Consider the following 26,019-nt stretch of genomic DNA (forward strand, 5'->3'; position numbering starts at 1 on the left):
AAAAGTTCCCTTTGTTTTTATATGGAGTGGACAGGAGTCCACCCAGCTTTTTGTTTCATTTGGCACTGTTATGATCGAGACGAGAGGGTCAACAAGCATGTGGACCAGGGTGCTCCAGTGGATAAAGTGTACTTTTCAGAAAGCCTTTGACAAGGTCCCTCATCCAAGGCTCTTAAGGAAAGTAAGCTGTCATGGAATAAGAGGAAAGGTCCTCTCATGGATCGGTAATTGGTTAAAAGGTAGGAAACGCAAGATGGGAATAAATTGTCAGCTTTCGGAATAGAAAGAGAGGTAAATAGTGCTGTCCCTCAGAGGTCTGTACTGGTCCCAGTCCTATTCAACATATTCATAAATCATCTGGAAAAAGGGGTAAACAAGGAGGTGGCAAAATTTGCAGATGATACAAAACTACTCAAGATAGTTAAGTCCCAGGCAGACTGCAAAGAGCTACGAAGTAGGGGTGTCAGTTAATCACAGTTAACTTATGCGGTCAAAAAATTAACTGCATTTTAAAAAAAATAATAGTGATTAATCGCACTGTTAAACAATAGAATAAAAATTGAAATTTATTAAATATTTTGGATGTTTTTCTACATTTTCAAATATATTAATTTCAGTTACAACACAAAATACAAAGTGTACACTGCTTACTTTATATTCTTTTTTATTACAAATATTTGCACTGTAAAAATGATAAACAGAAGAAATACTATTTTTCAAGTCACCTCATACAAGTACTATAGTGCAATCTCTATCGTGAAAGTGTAACTTACAAATTTATATTTTTTTGTTACATAACTGCACTCAAAAACAAAACAATGTAAAACTTTAGAGCCTACAAGTCCACTCAGTCCTACTTCTTGTATAGCCAATCACCAAGAAAAAACAAGTTTGTTTACATTTACGGGAGATACTGCTGCCTGCTTCTTATTTACAATGTCACCTGAAAGTGAGAACAGTCATTTGCATGGCACTTTTGTAGCTGGCATTGCAAGGTATTTATGTGCCAGATAGCTAAACATTCGTATGCCCCTTCATGTTTTAGCCACCATTCTGGAGGACATGCTTCCATGCTGCTGATGTTCATTAAAAAAATGTGTTAATTAAATTTGTGACTGAACTCCTTGGGGGAGAATTGTATGTCCCCTCCTCTGTTTTACCTGCATTCTGCCATATATTTCATAGCAGTCTCAGATGATGACCCAGCACATGTTCATTTTAACAACGTTTTCACTGCAGATTTGACAAAATGCAAAGAAGGTATCAATGTGAGATTTCTAAAGTAGCTACAGCACTCAACTCAAGGTTTAAAAATCAGATTTTAGATGGCACTTCAAAGAGGGACGAGGCGTGGAGCATGCATTCAGAAGTCTTAAAAGAGCAACACTCAGATGCGGAAACTACAGAACCCGAACCACCAAAAAAGAAAATGAACTTTCTGCTGGTGGCATCTGACTCAGACGATGAAAATGAACATGCATCTGTCCACTCTGCTTTGGATCGTTATCGAGCAGAACCCATCATCAGCATGGACGCATGTCTTCTGGAATGGTGGTTGAAGCATGGAGGGACATATGAATCCTTAGCGCCCCTGGCATGTAAATATCTTGCAACATCAGCTACAACAGTGCCCTGTGAACACGTGTTTTCGCTTTCAGATGACATTGTAAACAAGATGTGGGCAGCATTATCTCCTGCAAATGTAACCAAACTTGTTTGTCTGACCGATTGGCTGAAGTAGGACTAGGTGGACTTGTAGGCTCTAAAGTTTTACATGGTTTTATTTTTGAATGCAGTTATTTTTTTGTACATAATTTGACATTTGTAAGTTCAACTTTCGATAAAGAGATTGCATAATAGTACTTATATTATGTGAATTGAAAATACTATTTCTTTTGTTTTTTACAGTGAAAATATTTCTAATAAAAACTAAATACAAAGTGAACACTGTACACTTTGTATTCTGTGTTATAACTGAAATTAATATATTTGAAAACGTAGAAAACATCCAAAACTATTTAAATAATGGTATTCTATTATTGTTTCACAGTGCGATTAATTGTGTGATTAATCGCGATTCATTTTTTTAATCGCTTGACAACCCTACTGCAAAGTGATCTCACAAAAGTGAATGACTGGGCAACAAAATGGCAGATGAAATTCAATGTTGATAAATGCACAGTAATGCACATTGAAAAACATAACCCCAACTATACATATAAAATGATGGGGTCTAAATTAGCTGTTACCACTCAAGAACTGTCATTGTGGATAGTTCTCTGAAAACATCCACTCCATGTGCAGCAGCAGTCAAAAAAGGTAACATAATGTTGGGAATCATTAAGAAAGGGAAAGATAATAAGACGAAAAAATATCATATTGCCTCTATATAAATCCATGGTACACTCACATTTTGAATACTGCGTGCAGATGGGGTCATCCCATCTCAAACAAGATATACTGGAATTGGAAAAGTTTCAGAAAAGGACAACAAAAATGTTTGGGGTATGGAACAGCTTCGGTATGAGAAGAGATTAATAAGATTGGGACTTTTTAGCTTGGAAAAGAGATGACTAAGGGGGGATATGATAACGGTCTATAAAATCTTGACTGGTGTGAAGAAAGTAAATAAGGAAGTGTTGTTTACTCCTCATCACACAAGAACTAGGGGTCACCAAATGAAATAATTAGGCAGCAAGTTTAAAACAAATAAAAGGAAGTATTTCTTCACACAATGCACAGTCAACCTATGAAACTCTGTCAGAAGATGTTGTGAAGACCAAGACTACAACAGGGTTCAAAAAAGAACTAGATAAATTCATGGAGGATAGGTCTGTCAATGGTGATTAGCCAGGATGGGCAGGGATGGTGTCCCTAGCCTCTGTTTACCAGAAGCTGGGAATGGGGGATGGGATGGATCACCTGACGATTACCTGGTCTGTTCATTCCGTCTGGGGGACCTGGCAAAGGCCACTGTCAGAAGACAGGGTACTGGGCTAGATGGACCTTTTGGTCTGACCCAGTATGGCCGTTCTTATGTTACGTTGACAGATTCTGCTGTTAAAAGAAAACCATGTGTGAATGTCTTTCTTGTAGTATTTCTGAGCCTGGCCTTCAGGACTTCTTCTAATAGTCACACCCTCTGAGCAGTATTAAATACTTGACATTTAAAAAAAATAGAACTTTTTCCTTTTTTTCAAATAGGGAATTCCTTCTTTGCGTGCTTTGAGTGCTTGCTCATGTCTATTCCATTGTAGGTGTGTGTGCGCCCACGTTTGCGGTTGTCAGAGACTTTTGTCTTGTAGGGCCGGCTGTGGTACCCTCTGGAGTGCTGTGCTTATGCTGCGGTATATCAGGTGCCGCTGGCCCTGCACCCTCTCAGTTCCTTCTTACCACCCGTGGTGGTCAGTTGGAGCACCTCTGTCCCTTGCTTTGCAAGTGGTCAGCGTTTTCTCTTTTATCTTAGCTTTGTGCTTCCAGCTGTAAATAGTTTAATCATTTTTTAGCTGATTGTTATGTACCTGTTATGTGTTTAGTTAGTGTCCCGGCAGGGACTTTGCCCCAGGTGGAGTGGGGACATGCTCCGTTCTCCAGTTTTCAAGCCCTGCTCTTTGTGTAATAGGCCTATGCCTGTTAGTGACTCACATGAGAGTTGTCTACAGTGCCTCAGGGAATTCCACGTAAAGAAGTGGTGTTACATCTGCCAGAACTTTCATCCATGGACACAAAGAGAGCGCGAATATGCCTCAGGGCCCTCCTGATACAGGCTGCCATATGCCCAGCTTCAGAGTCATCATGGCCTGAACCGGCACCCAGCCCATCAACTTCGATGCATAGCGCGTCCCCTTCACCTATGCTGAAGAAGAAGAAAATGGCACTGAGCAAGCCTAACCAAGGTGCACTGGGCAAAGAACACTGCTCAGGCCTTACGCCCACTCTGGATCCGCAAAAGGGCTCTCAGCCCTGGGGAGTTCCCCCCCTGAAAGGACCCGCCACCGACTTCAGGGAGTGATAAAGGGCCCAAGCTGACAGTGCAGTCAACGCTCTGACCCCCAGCACCTGGAGAGCTAAGAGCACCTCTGCCACAGCCAGCACCACATGCGGCAATGGATCCCATGAGGGCAAATCCTCTGGCAAGGCCTTACACAAAACAAGTGAGCGCCACTGGTCTCCGGAGCCAAGACAGAGCCCTAGATTGCCACATTCTTGGTCTCTACATTGGCCCAGGTCTCTGGCTCGCTGCTACGAGTCATCGTCACAGCAATCCCGATCCCCATCTTCAGGCCAGAGCTTGCCCAGGGGTTGACAATCTCCCCAGCACCCATCTTTGTCACATTGTCGGTCACCATCGCTGAGACCTTGAGGTCACTCCCTGACATGGCGCCGTTCGCCCTACTCCTGGTACTGGTTGGACTGTTCCCGGCATCGGTCACCGGTGGCGACAGTGAGCTGCCAAACCCAAGCCTCCACAGCCTCACCTTGTTCACCAGAAGATGACGACTTCTTCGGCTCCGAGGCGCAGTTCAACCCCTTGCCCAGAGGGCACAGCCGCCGCATTGGTGCTGACCTGGCAGCAGGGCCAGTGGCCGACCCAAAGGCCTTATTGGAACGCATAGGGTGTTCCCATCACGCCATTACCCCACTCCCGCCAGCCCTCGGTCGCCATGTCAGACATGCCAAAGTCAGCACCCATGGCACCGACAGCACTGGATTCAGTGCAGGACGCTCCAGCAGCCACTGTTGATGAGGAGCTGGTATTCACCCCAAGGCTGCCCTCTCCAATGGTTGAGGACACCGCCAGACCTCCCCCGGTCGTCCAATCTTCATCCTCCTCTCCAGGCGAAGTGGTGGCGGGCCCCTTGAGAGCTAGTCTGCCAGACAATTTTAGGGAGTATCAGTCGCTGCTCCGCAGAGTGGCTTCCAACCTGGGTCTCAAGGCGGAGAAGATGGAGGAGCAGTCGAACACATAGTTTTATGTGCTCTCAAGGTCCACCCCAGCCCATGTCGTGCTCCCAGTACATGAGGGCGTCCTGAACGTTGCCAAAACCAGCTGACAAACCCCGTCCTCCAGCCCACCCACTTCTAAGAGGGCGGAAAAGAAGTAATTTGTCCCCGCAAATGGGTTTGAGTACTTGTACACCCACCTGCCACCGGGTTCGTTGGTCGTCTCGGTGGCCAACAAGAGGGACAAATGGTGGCCCATCAGTTCCACCCATAAAAATAAGGAGGCCAAGAGGCTGGATTTGTTTAGTTGCAAAATTTATTCTATGGCCAGCTCCAGTTTCAGGTGGTAAACACCAGGCCCTCTTGGGGGTTCGCAATAAGTTGTGGGACTCTTCTCAAGTTCAAGGACTCCATGTCCCAGGCGATGGCCAAGGAGTGCTCCCTCCAAATGGCCTGGGACATGGCAGGTTCAGCTGCATGGGTGGTCGCTTCGGCGGTGGTCATGCGGCCCCGTTCCTGGCTCCAGACTGCTGGCCTGTCCCAGGAGATGCAGGCCTCTATTCGGGACCTCCCATTTGGCGGTGTCTGCCTGTTCTCTGACCAAACAGATGCGCGTCTGCACAGCCTGAAAGACACGTGGGCAACCTCCACTCTCTGGGGATGCGCACTCCTCAGGTGTTGAGACAGCCATTTTGGCCTCCTCCGCCACCTTGACAATGGCAGCCTCAACAAGGGCCTGTAAGGAAATAGGACGTCGGGTTCAGCCACTGCCACCCTTGGTCATCCCAGTCTCCTGCACAGCCTGGCCCAGAGAAGCACCGGAGGGGCCAGAAGTGCACATTTTGAGGGTGTACTCAGGAACAATGCACCAGTCAACTGCCCGGATCCTTTCCGTTTTTTCCTCAACGGCCTTTTCCCCCCTGGTGGTGGGTTATGTTGGACTGCTGGGTCCTGGACATAGTGGCTCGGGGCTATACCCTGCAATTTCTGGCCACTCCTCCCTCCCATCACCCCACTTCCCCATCCTTCTTCAGGGACCCTTCTCACGAGCAACTCGATCAGGAGGTCAAGAAGCTCCTAAGTTTGAGAGCTGTGGAAGAGGCTCCTCGAGACATGGAAGGAAGGTGATTCTACTCCCGCTACTTCCTAATCCCGAAGGCAAAAGAGGGCCTCAGACCCATTCTGGACCTGTGGGGCCTCAACAAGGCTCTCAAGAAGTTGGAAGTTCCACATGGTCTCCCTGGCCTCCACCATCCCTTCCCTGGATCCAGGGGGCTGGTACGCCACTCTTGACTTCAAGGACTCTTATTTTCATGTCTCCATATTCCCAGGACGCAGGTGTTTTCTGCATTTCATAGTGGCTGGGTACCACTTCCAGTTCACAGCGGTACCCTTTGTCCTATCCTTGACCACTAGGGTGTTCACAAAATGCATGGCGCCGATGGCAGCTTTCCTGAGGCGTCGAGGGATCCAGATCTTCCCATATCTTGACGACTGGCTCATTAAGGGCAGGTCCCTGGAGCAGGTGCACAGGAGCCTTGATTTGGTGTGCTCCATCTGCGGCAACCTGGGCCTGTTAATAAATACAGAAAAATCCATGTTAACGCTGGTCCAACGCATAGAGTTCATTGGAGCAGTTCTCGACTCTACACGGGCCAGGGCCTTCCTGCCAGAAGTGCATTTTCAGGCTATGATGGACTTGATCTCCCTCATAAAGAGCCAACCACTCACCACAGCCCACACATGGCTATGACTGATATGCCACATGGCCACATGAACATACGTGGTCAACCACGCCCAGCTTCCTCTGAGGCCTCTGCAAGCGTGGCTGGCCTCAGTCAGTTTTCCCAGCAAGCATCCCCTGGACCGAGCAGGTCATGGTGCTGAGCCACATCTTCTTCTTGTCTCTGGACTGGTGGCAGGATTCCAATTCGGTGCAGCAAGGAGTCCCCTTCGCAACCCCATCTCCGTCGCTCACCCTGGTCTCAGACGTGTCTGATCTTGGCTCAGGAGCCAATCTGCGTGAGCTGAATACCCAGGATCTCTGGCTACAACACAAGCTAGGCTTTCATATCAATGTCAGGGACCTCAGAGCAATTCGCCTGGCCTGCCAGGCTTTCCTGCCCCATCTGGAAGGCAAGGTGGTGCAGGTTCTGACAGACAATACTGCTGCGATTAATTACGTCAACAGGCAGGGCAGCACCTCTGGGACTTCTGTGTGTCTCAGGCTATTCATTGGTAGCCACCCACCTGCCCGGAACCAAGAACATCCTGGCAGATCACCTCAGCAGGACCTTCTTGTCTTGCCACAAATGGTCACTCCATCCGGAGGTGGTCAGCCTAGTTTTCCACAGGTGGGGAACTCCTTGGGTGAACCTGTTGCGTCCAGGCAGAATAGAAAGTGCCACGTGTTCTGTTCTCTGCTGGGCAGAGACAAGGGCTCCCTGTTGGATGCCTTCCTGATGCTGTGGTCGGGAGCACTGATGTACGCCTTCCTGCCAATATCGTTAATCCACAAGGTCCTGCTAAAGGTAAAGCAAGACAAAGTGACAGTCATCCTCAAAGCCCCAGCGTGGCCTCATCAACACTGGTTTGGCATGCTGCTGAGTCTTTCGGCACCCATCCCGCTGCAGCTGCCTCTTTGGCCGGATCTGCTGTACAGAACCACAGTGATCTACTGCATCCAAACCTGGCAGCGCGGCAGTTGACTGCCTGGCTACTGGGTGGCTAACTGAGGAAGAATGGCGGTGTTCCACTGGTGCCCAGCAGAAAACCCTCCACCAGGGCTACCTACATGGCAAAGTGGAAGCGGTACTCGTATTGGGCCTCGGATCGCCGCATTCATGAGGAAGAGGCCCCACTGCAGGACATCCTGGACTATTTGCTGCGCTGTCGCTATCTTCAGTCAAGGTACAGCTGGCGGCCATTTCGGCCTTCTGCCCTCCGTTTCAAGGCAGAACGGACTTCACCCATCCCATGATGGTGCAGTTCCTGAAAGGTCTGGAGCGCCTTTACCCGCATGTCCGGGACCTGGTACCTCCTTGGGACCTGCATCTTGTGTTGTCAAGGCTCATGGGGGCTCCCCTTCAAGCCCTTTTCTTCCTGTTCCCTCCTGCTTCTCTCCTAGAAAGTCTCCTTTTGGGTTCCCATAACTTTGGCCCATAGGGTGACCAAGATCAGGGCACTCATGTCAGAACCGCTTTATACAATCTTCTATGAGGACAAGGTCCAACTGCGTCTGCACCTAGCATTTCTGCCCAAGGTCGTCTCCCAGCTCCATACTTGTCAAAGCCTCATACGACTGATGAGGAATGCAGGCTGCATACTCGGACATCAAACAGGCACTGGCCTTCTACATAGATAGAACAAAGCCGTTCTGTAAGTCTACACAATTGTTTGCTGTCGTGGAGAGGACGAATGGTTGCCCAGTGTCTACCTAGAGAATCTGGGCCTGGATCACGGCCTGCATCCACTACTGCTATGAGCTGGCGAAGGTGCCCCCACTAGCGATCATGATGGCTCACTCGACTCGGGTGCACGCATCATCGGCAGCCTTCCTTGCTCAGGTGCCAACCCAAGAAATTTGCCATGCCGCAACCTGGTCATCTGTCCACACGTTTGCTTTCCACTATGCGCTGACCCAGCAAGCTAAGATGACGCTGGTTTCGACAGAGCAGTACTCCAATCTGAAAGACTGTGAACTCCGAGCCCACCTCCAGGTATTCTGCTTGTGAGTCACCTACAATGGAATCGACATGAGCAAGCACTCGAAGAAAAAACGATTACCCACCTTTTGCAACTGTTGTTCCTCAAGATGTATTGCTCATGTCCATTCCATTACCCGCCCCCCTGCCCCTCTGTCGGAGTAGTCGGCAAGAAGGAACTGAGAGGGCGCAGGGCTGGTGGCACCTGATATACCGCCGCATGAGCGCGGCACTCCAGAGGGTGCCACAGCCAGCCCTCCGGATCCCGCTACGGCATCAGTTCTCAAACTGTGGGTCAGGACCCCAAAGTAGGTCGGGACCCCTTTTAATGGGCTTGTCAGGGCTGACGTTAGACTTCCTGAGGTCCGGGGCCAAAGCCTGAGCCCCGCAGCCCAGGGCCAAAGGCTTCAGCCTTGGGTGACAGGGCTCAGGTTACAGGCCCCCCACCTGGAGCTGAAGCTCTTGTGTTTGGGCTTTGGCTTTGGTCCCCCTTGTGGGGTCGTGTAGGAATTTTTGTTATCAGAAGGGGGTTGCGGTGCAATGAAGTTTGAGAACCCCTCCACTAAGGCAAAAGTATGTAACGACCACACATGTGGGCGCACATACACCCACAATGGAATGGACATGAGCAACACATCTCAAAGAACCACAATTACAAAAGGTGGATAAACCCTTTTTTTGTCTTTCAGGATTCAATCCTGCACTACAAACAGATACCAATATTTACCTGACATATCAGAGCTAGAAATGGGAGTTTTATACTGTTAGAAAAGGAAGTTTCCCTGCTTTCCAGTGAAATGCTTCTAGTCCTGGAAAGTCCTTAAAATATGCTACATTATGTTTGAAAAAGTTACTTAATGTTTTCAGGGATTTCTAAAATATAGTAGTTATTTCTGGTTTCTGTTCTCTGGGACCTGTACAGTCAAACTCATGGTACTAAGGATGTCTGGCTTATAGATATGAGAAATGAAAAATAGTATCAATAAAACATGCTAAAATTATTTGTAAATTGTTAATCCCTCTCATTTGGGATGAATTACACATTTCATGCATGTTGTTGCCTTTTGGAGCCAATGTGACCATCACAAACTCATATTAAAAAGAGAAAAATCCAAAACCTCTAACGTACCATTCCATTATGTTGATGTGGTCATGTTCCATGCAATCTGTGTGTGTGCAAAAGAGAGAGAGATATTTTTTTCTATGACATTTTGTTTTAGAGACTTTCAGTCTGCAGAAATGAGTATCTAATAGGAGAATAATCTTGACAGAAAACAAACTTACTTGACATACTTGTAATTCTCATTCTCTTACATGTCATTCAGTTGCCACTCACCACCCTTGTCATCTCAGTGTTTGAAAGGTTCCTTATGAACTTGTTTTATTTTCACTTTTTAATTAGCTTTTTTGGGGAAGTTGCCTACCACTCTGGATATATATTTCCAGACCACATATTAATTCCTGTGTACTGTACCATGTGGAGAGGGACAGTTTGTCTTTTGTTTTACTGTTTTGTCACGGGTTCCAGACTGCCACCTGGAGAAATTTACTAGTCATAAAAGCATTTATACCAGTCCGCTAACATGCTAGCCCGGGGAGCCTGTGAAATCCTGTTCTTATGATTACTAACTTGATTTCTGTCAACTTCAGCTGCAATATTTTATTTATTTGTTTATTTGTGCCATAATATTGTAGTTGCTTCCCAGAAAAGAAGGCATGATCCTTGGCCCAAGGAGCTCAACAGTTGACATCTCATGTAATATATATAACTATATGTAATGTTTAGCTGTCAATACTTTACATTTCTTGAATGATGGTATTGTGAGTTGTCCGATAAAAAATTGGATTCTGTCTTTAACAATTCTCTGAAGGTAGTTGAACTCCCAGTTTCCAGTAGTATTTGTTTCTGGAGTTTTGCTAAATTATAATTGATGCTTTCTGATTTTTATCTGAGCAGGGGGCTACGCAATGGAATTTGCTGCAGCTTTTTAATAGAAGATAAAATAAATAGCTTTTATTGCTATAAAATTAATCTGCATTTTTACTATTTATGTTTTCCGAGACAAAGGGCATCTCTTTGGTCACCATGTAAGGTTGAAAAGTATGGTTTGAAGGTGGTTACATTCTGTTTTATTTCTTCTGCTCCTCTGACACGCATCTTTTGCATACAACTACTGTCAATTCAAACAAGAAATCTCCTTCAGGTAGGGGAAAACAGATAATTTATTTGTGGAGTCCAAAATTGTTTAAAGATGATAGACAGATATGCAGAAACAGAAAAAGAATAACCAGTCTTGAATAAATAGCCTTTATTGTAGATCCACTTAGCAGGGAAGCTTTGGACTTCTCTGCCACTCCAAGCAAAGAATCCATCCAGGCCACCGAAATGACTTTACCTTTTTCTTCCAGAAAACTTCTGTTGTTTTCCTTGGCAACTTGTATTTGTCTTTAATGTTTTCTGGAGCTTGCCAGTTAAATTACACACTAATAATAATAATTATGCTTTCCTCCAAAGATGACAGAAATGATGTTTTACAAACAATAATTCACAAAACATACTGTGAGATGGGAAATGTTCTGATCATTTTACAGATGGAAAAAGCAATACAGTGGCAGAGTTGGGAATAGAATCAGGAAACTATGAGCCAGAATTCATGGATCTAATCTTAGGACCACACTCTTTACCATTAGGTTTTAAGGCCGTTGCTGATCATTTTAGCAGTGGATGTGGTGTGGGTTCAAGACTGAACATAGTAACAGATGGGTGGTTTTCAGTCCTAGACGAATCCAAAATATATTTAATAAAATAATGAAATCCTCTTATACAATTCTCTGTTGAAGGAGTTTGAAAAGAAGCGTAAGTTTTTCATTTAAGCAGGATTCCAGTTGTGATGTGACAATGGCATTTCTGTGTAGTATCAGAAATAATTCATTGCAAATTCTTTCTTATTAAAAAAATGTTAAAATCATGCTGTTTGAATTTTCTTCTTCTGAGTGTTGGATATAGCTAAATTTTGATGAGTCTGGTTATCGTTGCAGTAATGATAATATTTGTCCTTCGATAGACATTATTAATGTATGTATTGTTTTGTGTTACAGGGGGTTCAGGACCATCATCTTCCATAGCCATAGCTGGAACCAGCCAACCAGCCATCACAAAGACAACATCCGTTCTTCAAGATGGTGTTATAGTCACTACTGCAGCTGCAAACCCACTTCCGAGCCAGCTGCCCATTGGGAGTGATTTCCCTTTTGTTGGCCACGAACACACACTTCACTTTCCACAGAACTGCTCTTCAAACAACAATCTTCCGCATTCTTTGAATCCAAACCTTCTCAATTCTCTACCTATCTCTTTGCCAGTGAATCAACAACATCTCTTAAACCAGAATCTATTAAATATACTACAGCCTTCAGCAGGAGAAGGCAAGTCTGAAGTCATACTCAACCCTTTAGGTTTACTCAACCCAAGTGTAAATGCTGCGCTAGCTTTTCTCTCCAGTGACATGGATGGGCAGGTATTACAACCTGCTCATTTTCAGCTTCTAGCAGCCCTACTTCAGAATCAAGCCCAAGCAGCTGCCATGGTTCCCCTACCATCTTTCAATTTGACCATCTCAGATTTGTTACAACAGCAAAATAACCCTTTACCCTCAGTAACACAGATGACAGCCCCACCAGACCATTTGCCAAGCAATCAGTCAGACAGCAACAGAGCACAGACCCTTTTAACCAACCCCCTGGGGAACCCTATACCAAGCTTTACAGGCATTGACACTACTTCTAACCCCTTGCTCCTCCCAGCTGTCACTGGGGCCTCGGGATTAATGGCCTTAAATCCCCAGCTGTTGGGAGGTGTCCTGAACTCCGCATCGGGCAACACTGCTAATCATCCAGAGATATCCATAGCAACCTCCTCCCAGGCAACCACTACCACAACCACTACATCATCAGCAGTGACAGCACTGTCTGTCTCAACACTTGGTGGGACAGCAGTGGTGTCAATGGCAGAAACATTGCTGAACATATCTAATAATGCTGGGAATACATCTGGTCCAGCTAAACTCAACAATAACTCTGTGGTGCCACAGCTACTTAACCCTCTACTGGGGACAGGTCTGCTTGGTAAGTTAAATTTTTTCACAGATTTAAAAAAAAAAAAAAAAAACGGTTGGGGGGAGAGTTTCTGATTCTATTTTCTATTATTAAAGACTCCATTTCATTGCACTATTTATAAAAAAGGGTTTTGTATGTCACAGGTCATTGAATACTTCTAGAGAAAAACAACCTTTACTGTCAGAAATTTTAAATAGCAATTTTTAAAAATTCAGCAATATTTAATACTGTTTTTGGATATCATTTTATTTTCCATTCCCTCATTCTGATGCCACCAAACCTACTACACACACTTAAATTCAGTCAGGCAAATTGGACTCCTTTTATTTTACATGTAATAAAAGCACAGGTGCATCTTTGGGATGCAGTGTTTTATTTCAAATATATGTGGCATCACAGGGTTAGTATGAGTAGCTGTGCAGTTGATGAAAAATGGCCAAGTGCATTTTTTCCATTTAAATCAAAAATACGCCAAAACCGTAGCACGTGTCCTATAAAGCACTCCAAGTAAAGCCTTGCACAAGTTCAGTGAAATAGGTTGCCCTTTCTAGGCCTTGATTATACATTTCTGTTCTCATATTTCTTTGTTTTTCGTTTCTTCGTTGTAGTTTTGAAACTGAGGGTATCACACCTGACAAGCCCTTACATAACTGATGAAATCTTAAGCCTAAACTGTTCTCCTAAATCTCTAGTACCTTGATGAATTTACCCAGAACGTGATATATTTTGTGTTCTGTGCTGTTTGGACTCAATAAGCAAATAACTATACCAGTAGGATGACCAAAATATTGTGTCAAAGAGCTGGAAAGCATTGCAGCTTTGTTACTTATGTCAAGCTACAAGATTGTTACTGTGAACTCAGCCCTACTTTTACAATATAATTTAATTTAGCATTAGGATTGTTATTGAATTAGGATTAATTTTTTTTCTAAAATAAAATGTCTGTTGATTTTCATCAGCTGATTCCACAAGCATAAAATTTCGGAAAAATATTAGTTTGTGTTAACTCAAGTGCAAAATCCATTTCAGGCTTCTTTTATTTGATAATTTCATAGGATCAGGGGCCTCAAAGTGTTTGTTTTCCTATTGTTTGTGATATTGTTCTTTTACATTTTAATTTACATAAGAGATTTTTCTTTTGATACAAAATGCAGAGTTTTTTTAATTTAGCTTGTTTTTCTTATGAGATTTTTCTCCTATATCTAGAAAAGAGAAGACTAGTAGAGTTAGCCAGTGTATTTTTGTGTTCAAGAGGCCTTGGATCGTTGTGTAGTCAGGTCAAACAGTGGTGTCATAGTTACCAAAAGGTTGGGGGAGGGGAAGGTGTTGGTATGGTATGAAGCAGTCGCTCTTTGGAAGTTCAGAATGGATTTCCAAGAAAATGAATACCACTGATGCTCATTCTCCTGTACCTGGCTGTGTGCCATTCCAGAATGAAGGACAGTCATGTCAGAATCCTTTAGAAAGAGTCCACATATAGATGTAACCTGAAAGAAAGAATGCTGAGAAATGAAGGAATAAATAGTAGGAGACATGTTCCTTGAGATTGTGGTACAGAAGTTTTGTTGTACAGAGAGTGTCAGTATTTGTCAGTTAAAATATAACTCAAGGAAACTCTCGTGGACTCCTGAAAACTATGCTGACTTACTTTACCATATGTTTGGAACTGCAGGTGACATGTCGTCGTCGATAAACACTACTTTGAATAACCATCAACTGACTCATCTCCAGTCACTGTTGAACAACAATCAGATGTTTCCTTCAAATCAGCAGCAACATCAGCTTCTCCAGGGGTACCAGAATCTCCAGGGGTTTCAAGGGCAACCCACAATTCCTGGACCAGCTAACAACCCAAACCCCATGGCTTGTCTGTTTCAGAATTTTCAGGTAGAGAGCAAACTGACATCAATATTGAGTGAATTAAAAAAACTGTAATAGTAGAATTGGTATCTGTATTCTGCTTTTTCATTGAATGTTTGAAACAATCTGTTTTATTGCAGTTGGTTGCCCTTTTTTAGTATGGATTTTGTATTCGCAAATCAGAAACACATTACTGAAATTATATATCTTTTACTTATAAGTTTAGTGTCATTTTTATTTTACTGGAACTCCTTATGATGTGCATCTATTGACAGCTGTTCTGAACTTTCAGGAGTTGTTAATTCACTTTTGAAGTGTGATCATAAACTACTGGTTGAGAATAAATTGTAGAGACTGAATGGTAAAAAGTTAACTTAGTTGTCAGTTAATAGGAAATAGGAGGTGATTGTGAGTAACTGACTTTTTCTAATAGTGCTCATTAAAGTAAATGGAAGGACTGTCATTGATTTAGGGGATGTTGGATCAGGTCCATAGTAATTAAGGACAGGCATATAATAAAAATTTTGAAAAAATGGTAGCCCCCTTTCACATTTCTATCCAAACAGACAATTCTGTTGATAATGTAAATTCAAATATTAAAGTAATAGAATGACAGTGAAAGTATCAACTGAGATAGAGAACAAAAATAGAGTTACAGTATGTACTTAACATTATTATAGTGCTGCAGAACTGAGAACATGAAGGCTGCAGAAATGCAGGTGATAGTGCCAGAAAAGCTTTTATTCTTTAAGAAGGAAAAAGACAACATATCATTTTGTCAGTCTAGACAACTAGAAATTTCCCTGTGTTTGCAAAATCACAGTAATCTAACTGCCTATTAACCCCTTCACAGTTTATTAATTATGTGAGTTACATTAGCTGTATTTTCATATTTTCTCTGTGTGTCCTGAATTATGTAAGTGTTTTGTAATGGTAAGTATTTAAAGCAGTAGTTACAAATATTTGGCTTCACTAGTTAAAGCATCTTTTCTATTCAGACTTTCACAGGTATGAATATCGCTTATTATCTTTACGTCACTCTCATGACATGTACATGACAAATACAAACATAATATACAAGGTTCCTCATAATGTAATTTAGTTTATAATAGACAATGCATGAAATAGCTTCAATGCAAAGGGTCGGAGACCTGGTTGATGAGGATTAAAAGTGGGAAGACTTCCCAAAAGAAGTGTATAAGAAGAGAAAGGTAGGTCATTTGCACATGACAAATAGGAGGCAAATTTAAGCCTGTGGCTTGCATCAAAGAAAATACAAAGCAGAGCGTGGGTAGAGACAAAAAAAGCACTTAGGAGTGAAACTGGGGAGGAAAGTAGAGACTGAAGGAAGAATAGGAGGAAATAGATTTGGGTACAGTGATATAAGCATGGATTAAGTTGATTAGGACTTTGAATGTAAGAATGAGGATCTTGGACTTCATTCAGAAAAGGAGAGGGACTCAGAAAGGTAGGTAGAAATGCGGCTACAACAGGAGAGATTTGAAAGTTTTATCATCTCAAATACCACCTGTTATTACAAAGCTTTGTCTTTTTGAACAAAGTGTGAAAGCTAGTTTATGTGTTCATATGCATATTATTTTATGTTTTGAGTTGCCTTTTCATTTTCTGATTCTCTTCATTGAGTGACAATCTTTGTTCCTTATGTATAGGGCCCTACCAAATTCACAGCCATGAAAAATACGTCACAGACTGTGAAATCTGGCTATCGTGGGGGCGGTCGCGATATTGCCACCCTTACTTCTGTGTTGCCTTCAGAGCTGGATGGCAGAAGAGCAGAGGTGGCTGGCCAGGCACCCAGCTCTGAAGGCAGTGCCACTGCCAGCAGCAGCTGTAGGGAAGGTGGATTGGAATATACTGTCTGAACACATCTGCAAAATTTGCTTTTTATGCCAATCAGTGAAAAACGTGTGATTTCTCCACAATTTAAGTAGACCTCTGCTTATGTACAACCATGACAAAATGTGTCACTGATGTGTAACCATCACAGTTACTGAATTAAATGAATGTGTCTTCTGAAATATAGCATTGAATGAAAACATAAATTTCTATAATTTTTCCTTCCTATTTTTAAGGTGAGAATGCAGGAAGATGCTGCTCTTTTAAACAAAAGAATGATCACTCAAATGGGGATAACTTCAGTTCCTGAGAGTTCCAACACTACCCTTCCTCCTTTTCAAGATACATCTTGTGATTTGCCGCAAAGGACTGAACCAACTCTAGGACAACAGGCAAAGGATGGCCTCAATGTAGCTGCTCAGGGTGATTCTTCAGTCGATGCTATCTACAAAGCAGTCGTAGATGCTGCAAGCAAAGGAATGCAAGTCGTAATCACCACAGCAGTTAGCAGTACAACACAAATGAGTCCCATTCCAGCTCTGAGTGCCATGAGTGCCTTCACAGCCTCAATTGGTGACCCATTAAATCTTTCTAGTGCTGTCAGTGCAGTAATCCATGGAAGAAACATTGGTGTTTCTGATCACGACGGTAGGATAAGAAACACTAGAGGGACACGAATCCTGAAGAATTCAGAACATAGTAAAAATTCAAGTGAAGGGGATGGATTTGAATATTACAAATCAGCAGGTTGCAATACATCCAGAAAACAGTGGGAAGAGGAGCAAAACCCTGGAGGAGAGATACATAGGTGGAAGTGTGAGGAGTTTTTAGACCATTCAACCCATGTCCACAGCAGTCCTTGCCATGAAAGGCCCAATAACGTCTCCACGCTGCCATTGTTACATGGTGAGCAGCATCAGATACTGTTACCACAGAGAAACTGTCAAAGTGATAAATTGTTGGAGGAGAATTTCAGGTATAACAATTACAAAAGAACTATGATGAGTTTTAAAGAGAGACTGGAGAACACTGTGGAAACATGTGCACACATAAATGGAAATAGGCTTCAACAAAGTAGAGGGTTTGGAGAGTTGCTGAACACTTCTAAACAAGACCTAGTCATGGAGGAGCAATCTCCAAGTTCCTCAAATAGTTTGGAAAGTTCTCTAGTTAAAGACTATATCCATTATAATGGAGACTTTAATGCCAAAAGCATTAATGGATGCGTGCCTAGCCCTTCAGATGCTAAAAGCATCAGCAGTGAAGATGACCTAAGGAATCCAGAGTCCCCTTCTTCAAATGAGTTGATACATTACAGGCCGAGGACGTTTAATGTTGGCGACTTGGTCTGGGGCCAAATAAAAGGACTGACTTCATGGCCTGGAAAATTAGTAAGAGAAGAAGACGTTCACAATTCATGTCAACAAAACACTGAGGAAGGGAAGGTATATATACACATGCATATATATTTTGTGTATATATATATGTATATATAGTCAAAGAATTATCTTGGTCTAATATTTATTTTAATGGTATGAATTGCAGTACTAATGGGCTTTTGATTCCTGGTTCATGAGGATAGCTTATGAAACTATTTATTTCACTAGAAATGTTGTAGTTGCACAATGAGAAACTTATACAAATCCCATAAGGAAACATATTAGGCTGTATTCTGGCCTGAATTATGTCCTGCTAATTCACTTGTTCACATAAGACTTCTATTATACAAAAAATATTTTGCTTTAATGCACTATTGTTTAACTTATGATTTATAGCCTTCTGAACTTCTGGCTGTGCCTATGGTTACTGACTTGATGTGCAAGGCATGAGTGGGTATCTAGAAATGGCAGAAATCGCAAAATGTAAAGCTGATCTAACCAAAATAAGGAATTTGAAATAAGTTAAAGCAGTTTCACCCTATCTCTGACTTACCCAACTGATACTTCTAGTATGAAGCAGAAAAACTATTAAAAAAATTTGGCCTGCACAGCAGGACATGAAAGATCCTTTTCTAGTGATAGTGGTTTTAGTTTGCTCCTTTGTGCTGGAGTTTAATGTTCCCTAGCACAAGGTGTTGGCAGGGAATTCTTATCGTTACCAATGACTTAACAGTGTATTCTGTTTTATTGAGGAAACTATTTCAATCCTTATTTTCTACTGTTTGCAAAACTTTTTGTTTTTCTGCAGTCCTCATAAGTACAAAAGTATTTCATTCTGTATGCCCCTCCCTTTCCTGAGCCACCGCAGAAACCACTCAGACTCCCTTCTTTTAGTCTCTACTCTGTATAATTTATTCAAGTCCTCTCCACCAGCACTTGTACATGCAGTACAGCAATTCTAATACCTATGACCCTGTTGCCTTCAGCCCCTGTTCATCAGGGCCCTGGGAGGAACAGGGATCTCCCTTCCTTGGGAACTCCTTCAGTTTGGGCTCAGCTAGCCTTGTCCTCCATCCTCTGACCCTTCATTTCTTTTATCAAGCTATTGTGCTGATGGGCTAGTTAGTTCCTGAACTCACCCACCAACCCCCCTGTCTGATTAGCTAATTCCTCCTTATTCCCTCAATCAACAATCGCCAGAGAAACTAATTGAGGCCACAGTAATCAGAGTATTGACCCATCTGTTAGGCCTCCACACTCTCTCACACCCACACTCATTATATAATAAAAAATATGTTACTAAACATTCATTCAGGAAATAATACTGCTTGTACCTTTAAATTAACAAATCAAAATCTAGGTATAGAATTTTTAATTTCTGACATAAAGAAATTAATCCAAAAACTATTATCTATTTTCATGCCCCCATCTAATTTACTTCAATTGAAACCATGATAGAAACTATCATATTTAAGCACAGTTGATCCTACTTCTAGTAGGATTTCTCCAACCAGATTGTACATGGATTTTTCCCCTCGAACTGTAATAGGCGTGTTATGAAACTGTTATAAATTGTCTGGGATGGTTTGGCTAGCGTGGTTTCAGCCAAAGCTTCTCATTCTTCAGATGGCTTGTTCATAGTTCTCTACTCCCCACATAGGTTTTGAAGAGATGCACGCTGATCTTCAAGTATATACTTCAAATAAATGAACTTGTTTTAACAATTGTAATTCCATAAATAAGAACTTATTCAGCTACAAAGTTAGATCCCAAAATCACTAGCCCCTTTTGAAAATGTAGGCCTAATTTTTCAAATCTGTTGACCACATACTTCAAAAGAAAAGGAAAAAATAAGTGTGAAATGAGGGAGAGGAGAGTATGGTACTCTCTGTCAGAATTCTGCTGTGGTGCCACTCAATACCTTTATGAACGATATAGTACTAAAGAACAAATTTTTCAAAATGCATTTATGTCAACTATTTATTTACTTCACAGCAGTAATTGTGTCCCTCTTTGTAAGATTGTTTCAGTAAATTTTTAAGAAGTTGCTCTTTGTACCCTTTATAAACAACAGAGAAGATCTATAGATCATCAGTTGCATTCCTTAAGAGTACTGCATCAATTAGCTGAACAATATCAAAAGTTAATTTCTTATCTACCAAAAGTATATTTGTTTTTATGCAGGCCTTAGTACTTCCATTTTGTTTTTCTTAGGTTTTTTTTTTTTTTTTACTTTATTGCACAATATTATATTAATTGACTTGAAATTTAATGTATGCAGAAGCCGAAACAAAATTAATGAAAATTGCATATGTTGCTGAATACCTTCTAAACTGTTTCTTTGTAGTTCAAAATGTTGCTGCTCCCAGAATGTTGTAAAGGCAGCTCATATCCCTGGTAAGAGAGAGTCTGTCCCGCTGTTCGTCAACAAGCACTGTGACTGACTAAAGGAGCTTTGGATCAGAAGGCCCTCCATCTTTCAGAAGGATATTATGTATTTAGCCTCCCCAGTTGGAAAGATAGTGTGAATGGCAGTTACCAGGGTAGGGATTGAGATTGAATACTGGAGAGTAGAGGAATGTGAAAGACAGAAGAGATGACTTAAATAGAAAAAAGACATACGTAGTCCCATTTCTGGTTTAAAATAGAGAGGAACTCTGATGTTCATAATTGTATTTCTCATTCTCTTGTGCATATGACCAACCACTCTATAAGCTGCTGCACAGCTACATATTTTGAATGTTTTGGCAGTTTAGTGTGAAGCCAGCAAAGTCAACTCATTCTGCAGTGCAAAAGGTCTTCAGGAATGATGTGTACCAAGAAACCCTGGAATGATAGAACTTTTAATATGGTTCCCTATTAGTAGTTTTGAAAATTTATTGTATGAGGAACTTTTAAATTATCTTTATACACATTTGTACCTATGATATATTAATTTTTTCACACTATGGCAATAGTTTTGCTGTGTTAAAAGAGTTCTGTAGTATATTACGTAGAAAGTGTCTGTTTGACTTTACTTCCATTTATAATAGCATTTTACTACTTTTAAGGGAATACATATGGAATTGAATTTTTTTCATCTGTTTCTATTCAAATAGCAACTGGAAGCTTTTGGATGGTGTTCCTCTATCAGGAAAGAAGGAATGTTAACCAAAGTTTTCTGTTGTTTTGTTTTGGGCAATTGGAAAATTAAGGAGCAAACTGAAGAAAGTGCAGTGGCAACAGCAAAACCATCTAGAATCCAGATGGAGGAAACAAGGAATGATCATGTAGATTAGGTTACTAGTGTCTGAGGAAAAACAAGGGAAGTGGAAAGTTAAAAGAAGATGTCAGCAGAATAAGGATGAAAGTGAGAAAAGAGAAAAAGCTTTGCTGAGAAATCCACCTGAAAAGATAATGCTGCTGGCTGTCTCATGTTGCACTGACGGTGTAAATAGGCTTGAATATACAATTTAAAACTTTTCTTTACACCTGATGAATAACATCTTATCAGTAAGGCAGCAAGAAGCTGCTTTGCAATATGGGGTTACTGATGCAACTGCCAGAATAGGTAATTTTCATACACAGGAAATCCATTGTTCTGGAAAGAACTATTGTGGCCAGGCTTACACACCATTATTCTATCATATGATTTGCATCATGGAAGGATCCTTATAGAGCTTGGGAAGGTGGGGTTGGCGTGGAATATTGAATTTGATCTTTTAAAAAAAGAATTACAGTATCATCCCAGTGAGCCACTGCTAATACAGTTCCTGCACTGGTGCACAGCAGAGTTTGATTCTCAATTCTGACTTTTTCTCTCAAACCCAATAAGGCCTGGAGCATGGTGTAAGCTGCATGCACAGCCAGTGACAGGAGGGTGTGGTTTTCACTAAATAGTTAAAGGGCAGTGATGAGGAATGTCAAAGTGAGTCCTTCCAGACCTAAACAGGAAGGATGATTTTTAGAGCAGGATGGTAAAAACAAAACAGCTTGTGGGATCTAAAACCTGTATGAATGTAGAAAATCACCCACTTTCCACCTAAGAGACAGGGTGTAAACAATAGCTAGCCCTATGGTAGTGATTTGAAGAAATCCAGAATTGAATTTCAGATATTGACGTTACTACAGGATGAAGATGGTTGACTATGTTAAGACTCTCAGCTGCTTAGGCTCTAGACAAGCTCAAAAGTTTCTCTCTCACCAACAGAAGTTGGTCCAATAAAAGACATTACCTCACCTACCTTGTCTCCCTAGGCTCTAGATTAGTGTTTCTGACCTGAGTTTGACTAACGCAGGATGTAATCAGCCAAATAGTTAATTAGAGTGGGCCAGATCTAATGGAATAAAAAAATAGAATCCAACAAAGTGTTTCAAAATTTAAATTTCTGTGTAGTCGTCGATGCCAACATACCATGATAACAATCAACCTGTCTTAAGTGCCTTATTACTTAAATACTACCATAAAAAGAAAAGGAGTACTTGTGGCACCTTAGAGACTAACCAATTTATTTGAGCATAAGCTTTTGTGAGCTACAGCGCACTTCATCGGATGCATAAAAGTGGAAAATGCAGTGAGGATGTTTTTATACACACAGACCATGAAAAAATGGGTGTTTATCACTTCAAAAGGTTTTCTCCCGCACCCCACTCTCCTGCTGGTAATAGCTTATCTAAAGTGATCACTGTCCTTTACAATGTGTATGATAATGAAGGTGGGCCATTTCCAGCACAAATCCAGGGTTTAACAAGAACGTCTGAGGAACGGGGGGTGGGGGGTTAGGAAAAAACAAGGGGAAATAGGTTACCTTGCATAGTAACTTAGCCACTCCCAGTCTCTATTCAAGCCTAAGTTAATTGTATCCAATTTGCATATGAATTCCAATTCAGCAGTCTCTCACTGGAGTCTGGTTTTGAAGTTTTTCTGTTGTAATATCGCAACTTTCATGTCTGTAATCGTGTGACCAGAGAGATTGAAGTGTTCTCCGACTGGTTTATGAATGTTATAATTCTTGACATCTGATTTGTGTCCATTTATTCTTTTACATAGAGACTGTCCAGTTTGACCAATGTACATGGCAGAGGGACATTGCTTGCACATGATGGCATATATCACATTGGTAGATGTGCAGGTGAACGAACCTCTGATCGTGGGGCTGATGTTATTAGGCCCTGTGATGGTGTATCCTGAATAGATATGTGGACACAGTTGGCAACAGGCTTTGTTGCAAGGATAGGTTAGTGGTTCTGTTGTGTGGTATGTAGTTGCTGGAGAGTATTTGCTTCAGATTGGGGGGCTGTCTGTAGGCAAGGACTGGCCTGTCTCCCAAGATTTGTGAGAGTGATGGGTCGTCCTTCAGGATAGGTTGTAGATCCTTGATAATGCGTTGGAGAGGTTTTAGTTGGGGGCTGAAGGTGACGGCTAGTGGCGCTCTGTTATTTTCTTTGTTAGGCCTGTCCTGTAGTAGGTGACTTCTGGGTACTCTTCTGGCTCTGTCAGTCTGTTTCTTCACTTCAGCAGGTGGGTATTGTAGTTGTAAGAATGCTTGATAGAGATCTTGTAGGTGTTTGTCTCTGTCTGAGGGGTTGGAGCAAATGTGGTTGTATTGTAGAACTTGGCTGTAGACAATGGACCATGTGGTGTGGTCAGGGTGAAAGCTGGAGGCATGTAGGTAGGAATAGCGGTCAGTAGGTTTCCGGTATAGGGTGGTGTTTATGTGACCATCGTTTATTAGCACCGTAGTGTCCAGAAAGTGGATCTCTTGTGTGGACTGGTCCAGGCTAAGGTTGATGGTGGGATGGAAATTGTTGAAATCACGGTGGAATTCCTCAAGGGCTTCTTTTCCATGCGTCCAGATGATGAAGATGTCATCAATATAGCGCAAGTAGAGTAGGGGTATTAGGGGACGAGAGCTGAGGAAGCGTTGTTCTAAGTCAGTCATAAAAATGTTGGCATACTGTGGGGCCATGCGGGTACCCATAGCAGTGCTGCTGATTTGAAGGTATACATTGTCTCCAAATGTGAAATTGTTATGTGTGAGGACAAAGTCACAAAGTTCAGCCACCAGGTTTGCCGTGACATTATCGGGGATAGTGTTCCTGATGGCTTGTAGTCCATCTTTGTGTGGAATGTTGGTGTAGAGGGCTTCTACATCCATAGTGGCCAGGATGGTGTTTTCAGGAAGATCACCGATGGATTGTAGTTTCCCCAGAAAGTCAGTTGTGTCTCGAAGATAGCTAGGAGTGCTGGTAGCGTAGGGCCTGAGGAGGGAGTCTATATAGCCAGACAATCCTGCTGTCAGGGTGCCAATGCCTGAGATGATGGGGTGCCTAGGATTTCCAGGTTTATTCTCTTTCAGATTACTTTCAAGTTCTTAGCTAATAACTATCTGACAGTGAAATGTTTGCAGTCTCAAAGAGCAGAGGTTTTTAAATGCTATTTATTGGAACTTTTGAGGAAATTCAGTTTACCGAGTATCGTAAAAGCTTTGTACAAAACTGTTTGACCTGCTGTTATGCTGTCATAAATATTTTCCCACAGATGTGTATAATGCTTGATTTTTAGAGGGGCTGAGCTCTCCCAGCTCCAACTGAAGTCAATAGATGTAATTTCTCAGTACTTCTGAAAAGTTTGTACATATTGTTTGCTAATGTAAATGGTAGTGTCATACACCTTTACCTTGAAATTAATAACTTTCTTTCCTCACTAAACATAACTTTTTCTTTAATACAATGTTAAGTTGACCATATGTTGATATTAACTGTTCTTCCCAAAAGTAAATGCTAATAGATTTCACATTATAATATTTACCTGGAAGAAAATCCCTCACTAAGGAGTTAATTCCAATTAACTATTTAGTACACGATCTATTACTATTCAGTACATGTTCAGGTAAATCACTAAACTGAATAATAGTGCTTAATAATAAAATAGCTTACCATTAAAGTAGTTTACATTTATACTGGGAGACATAAGGCATACAATTCTCAGGAGGTTGTGTATACCTAACTGTTTAGTATATCCTGGATACAGATACTATATCTCTCAGCATTTCATTCTTTCCTCTATAATTTAGTAAAGTTTAGGAGATGAAGGCTCAGACAAAATACAGTCTTACCCTGTAATTCTGTTAAATCTGAAAAATGCCAGATTTTTTTAGATAGCAATTCTTCAAATGTGTTATAAAATTAATTAAGATTGAAATGGTTAATTTGATCTCCAGTTAACTTCATATTTAGTAACATTGTTTCCATTAGCATTATTAAACATTTTAAGCATTATAAATATGGTACTTGTATGTTAACCCCTTTGGTGTTGCTGGAGCTGATTTTTCACTACCAAGTGTTTTATACCTTTTGCAGTAGCACATCCTGAGAAATATTTTTGCTCACAGCTCCAGGGAGTTAGTTCTTTGATGTCTCAAGCTAAAATTAAATAATTTGTGTGTGTTTATATAGAAATGTATACTATTATAAAGTTAGATTGTGAAAGGAATTCTCTTGAGCAATTTCCTGATGGAACATCAGTCTTACAGTAAAAGAAAAAGCAACTTGAGGGTTTTTTTTGTTTAATTATTTGGAAGTGTCCAAAGTCTAGCCTATTGTACAATTTAGTCTTGCTTCATGGAAATGAGATCCCCATGTGCAGACCTCACCATAATGGCTCTTATCTTGTCAAGTTCTGGATCTGCTGTATCCCCATATTTCATTTTTAGATATATAAGCTGAAGAAATGTTACACTTGAATTAAAAATATATCACATTTGGCCTTATGGTGGTGAGAACCTTGCAGGGTCCATTAACTTCAACTTAGCACTCCTGAAAATCAGCTTCATAATGCATTTAAATTATTTTACTGATTCAGTTAAGGTGTTTTGGGAGGGAAATTTTGACTTTTCAGAACAAATTTAATCAAGATCTTTCATATAATTTATATCAGTGCTTAATTTCTGTTTAATGGTTTATTATGCTTTATGCATTCATAAAATCTTTTATATTTATCATTAATGCAACAAACTTTACAAAAAGCTCTTGTTAAGCAAGGGACAGATAAAAATTAAGAAATACAAACACAAAACTATTAATAAAGATAAGAGAATGAATGTTAGATTTTTTTAAATGTTTGAAATGTGCTTTTGTAAATTAAACTAAGCTCAAAGCTGTTTTGCTAATCAAAAGTG

General features: G+C 41.5%; 1 protein-coding gene across 4 annotated transcripts in view; it reads left to right on the forward strand.

The window, feature by feature from the left end:
- The window catches only part of MBD5 (methyl-CpG binding domain protein 5), a 264,996-nt gene that overhangs the window by 201,709 nt on the left and 37,268 nt on the right, over window positions 1-26,019 (forward strand). For 3 of the 4 annotated variants that reach the window (XM_084643358.1, XM_084643357.1, XM_084643359.1), the window contains 3 exons: window positions 11,748-12,773; window positions 14,437-14,651; window positions 16,718-17,926. In XM_084643358.1, the coding sequence (XP_084499484.1) occupies window positions 11,748-12,773; window positions 14,437-14,651; window positions 16,718-17,926 (2,450 nt within the window). The remainder of the gene's footprint in view (window positions 1-11,747; window positions 12,774-14,436; window positions 14,652-16,717; window positions 17,927-26,019) is intronic. The other variant, XM_084643360.1, reaches the window with a different exon arrangement.

This window comes from Lepidochelys olivacea (assembly GCF_965140295.1).
Source record: "Lepidochelys olivacea isolate rLepOli2 genome assembly, chromosome: 11".
Classification (NCBI taxonomy): domain Eukaryota; kingdom Metazoa; phylum Chordata; order Testudines; family Cheloniidae; genus Lepidochelys; species Lepidochelys olivacea.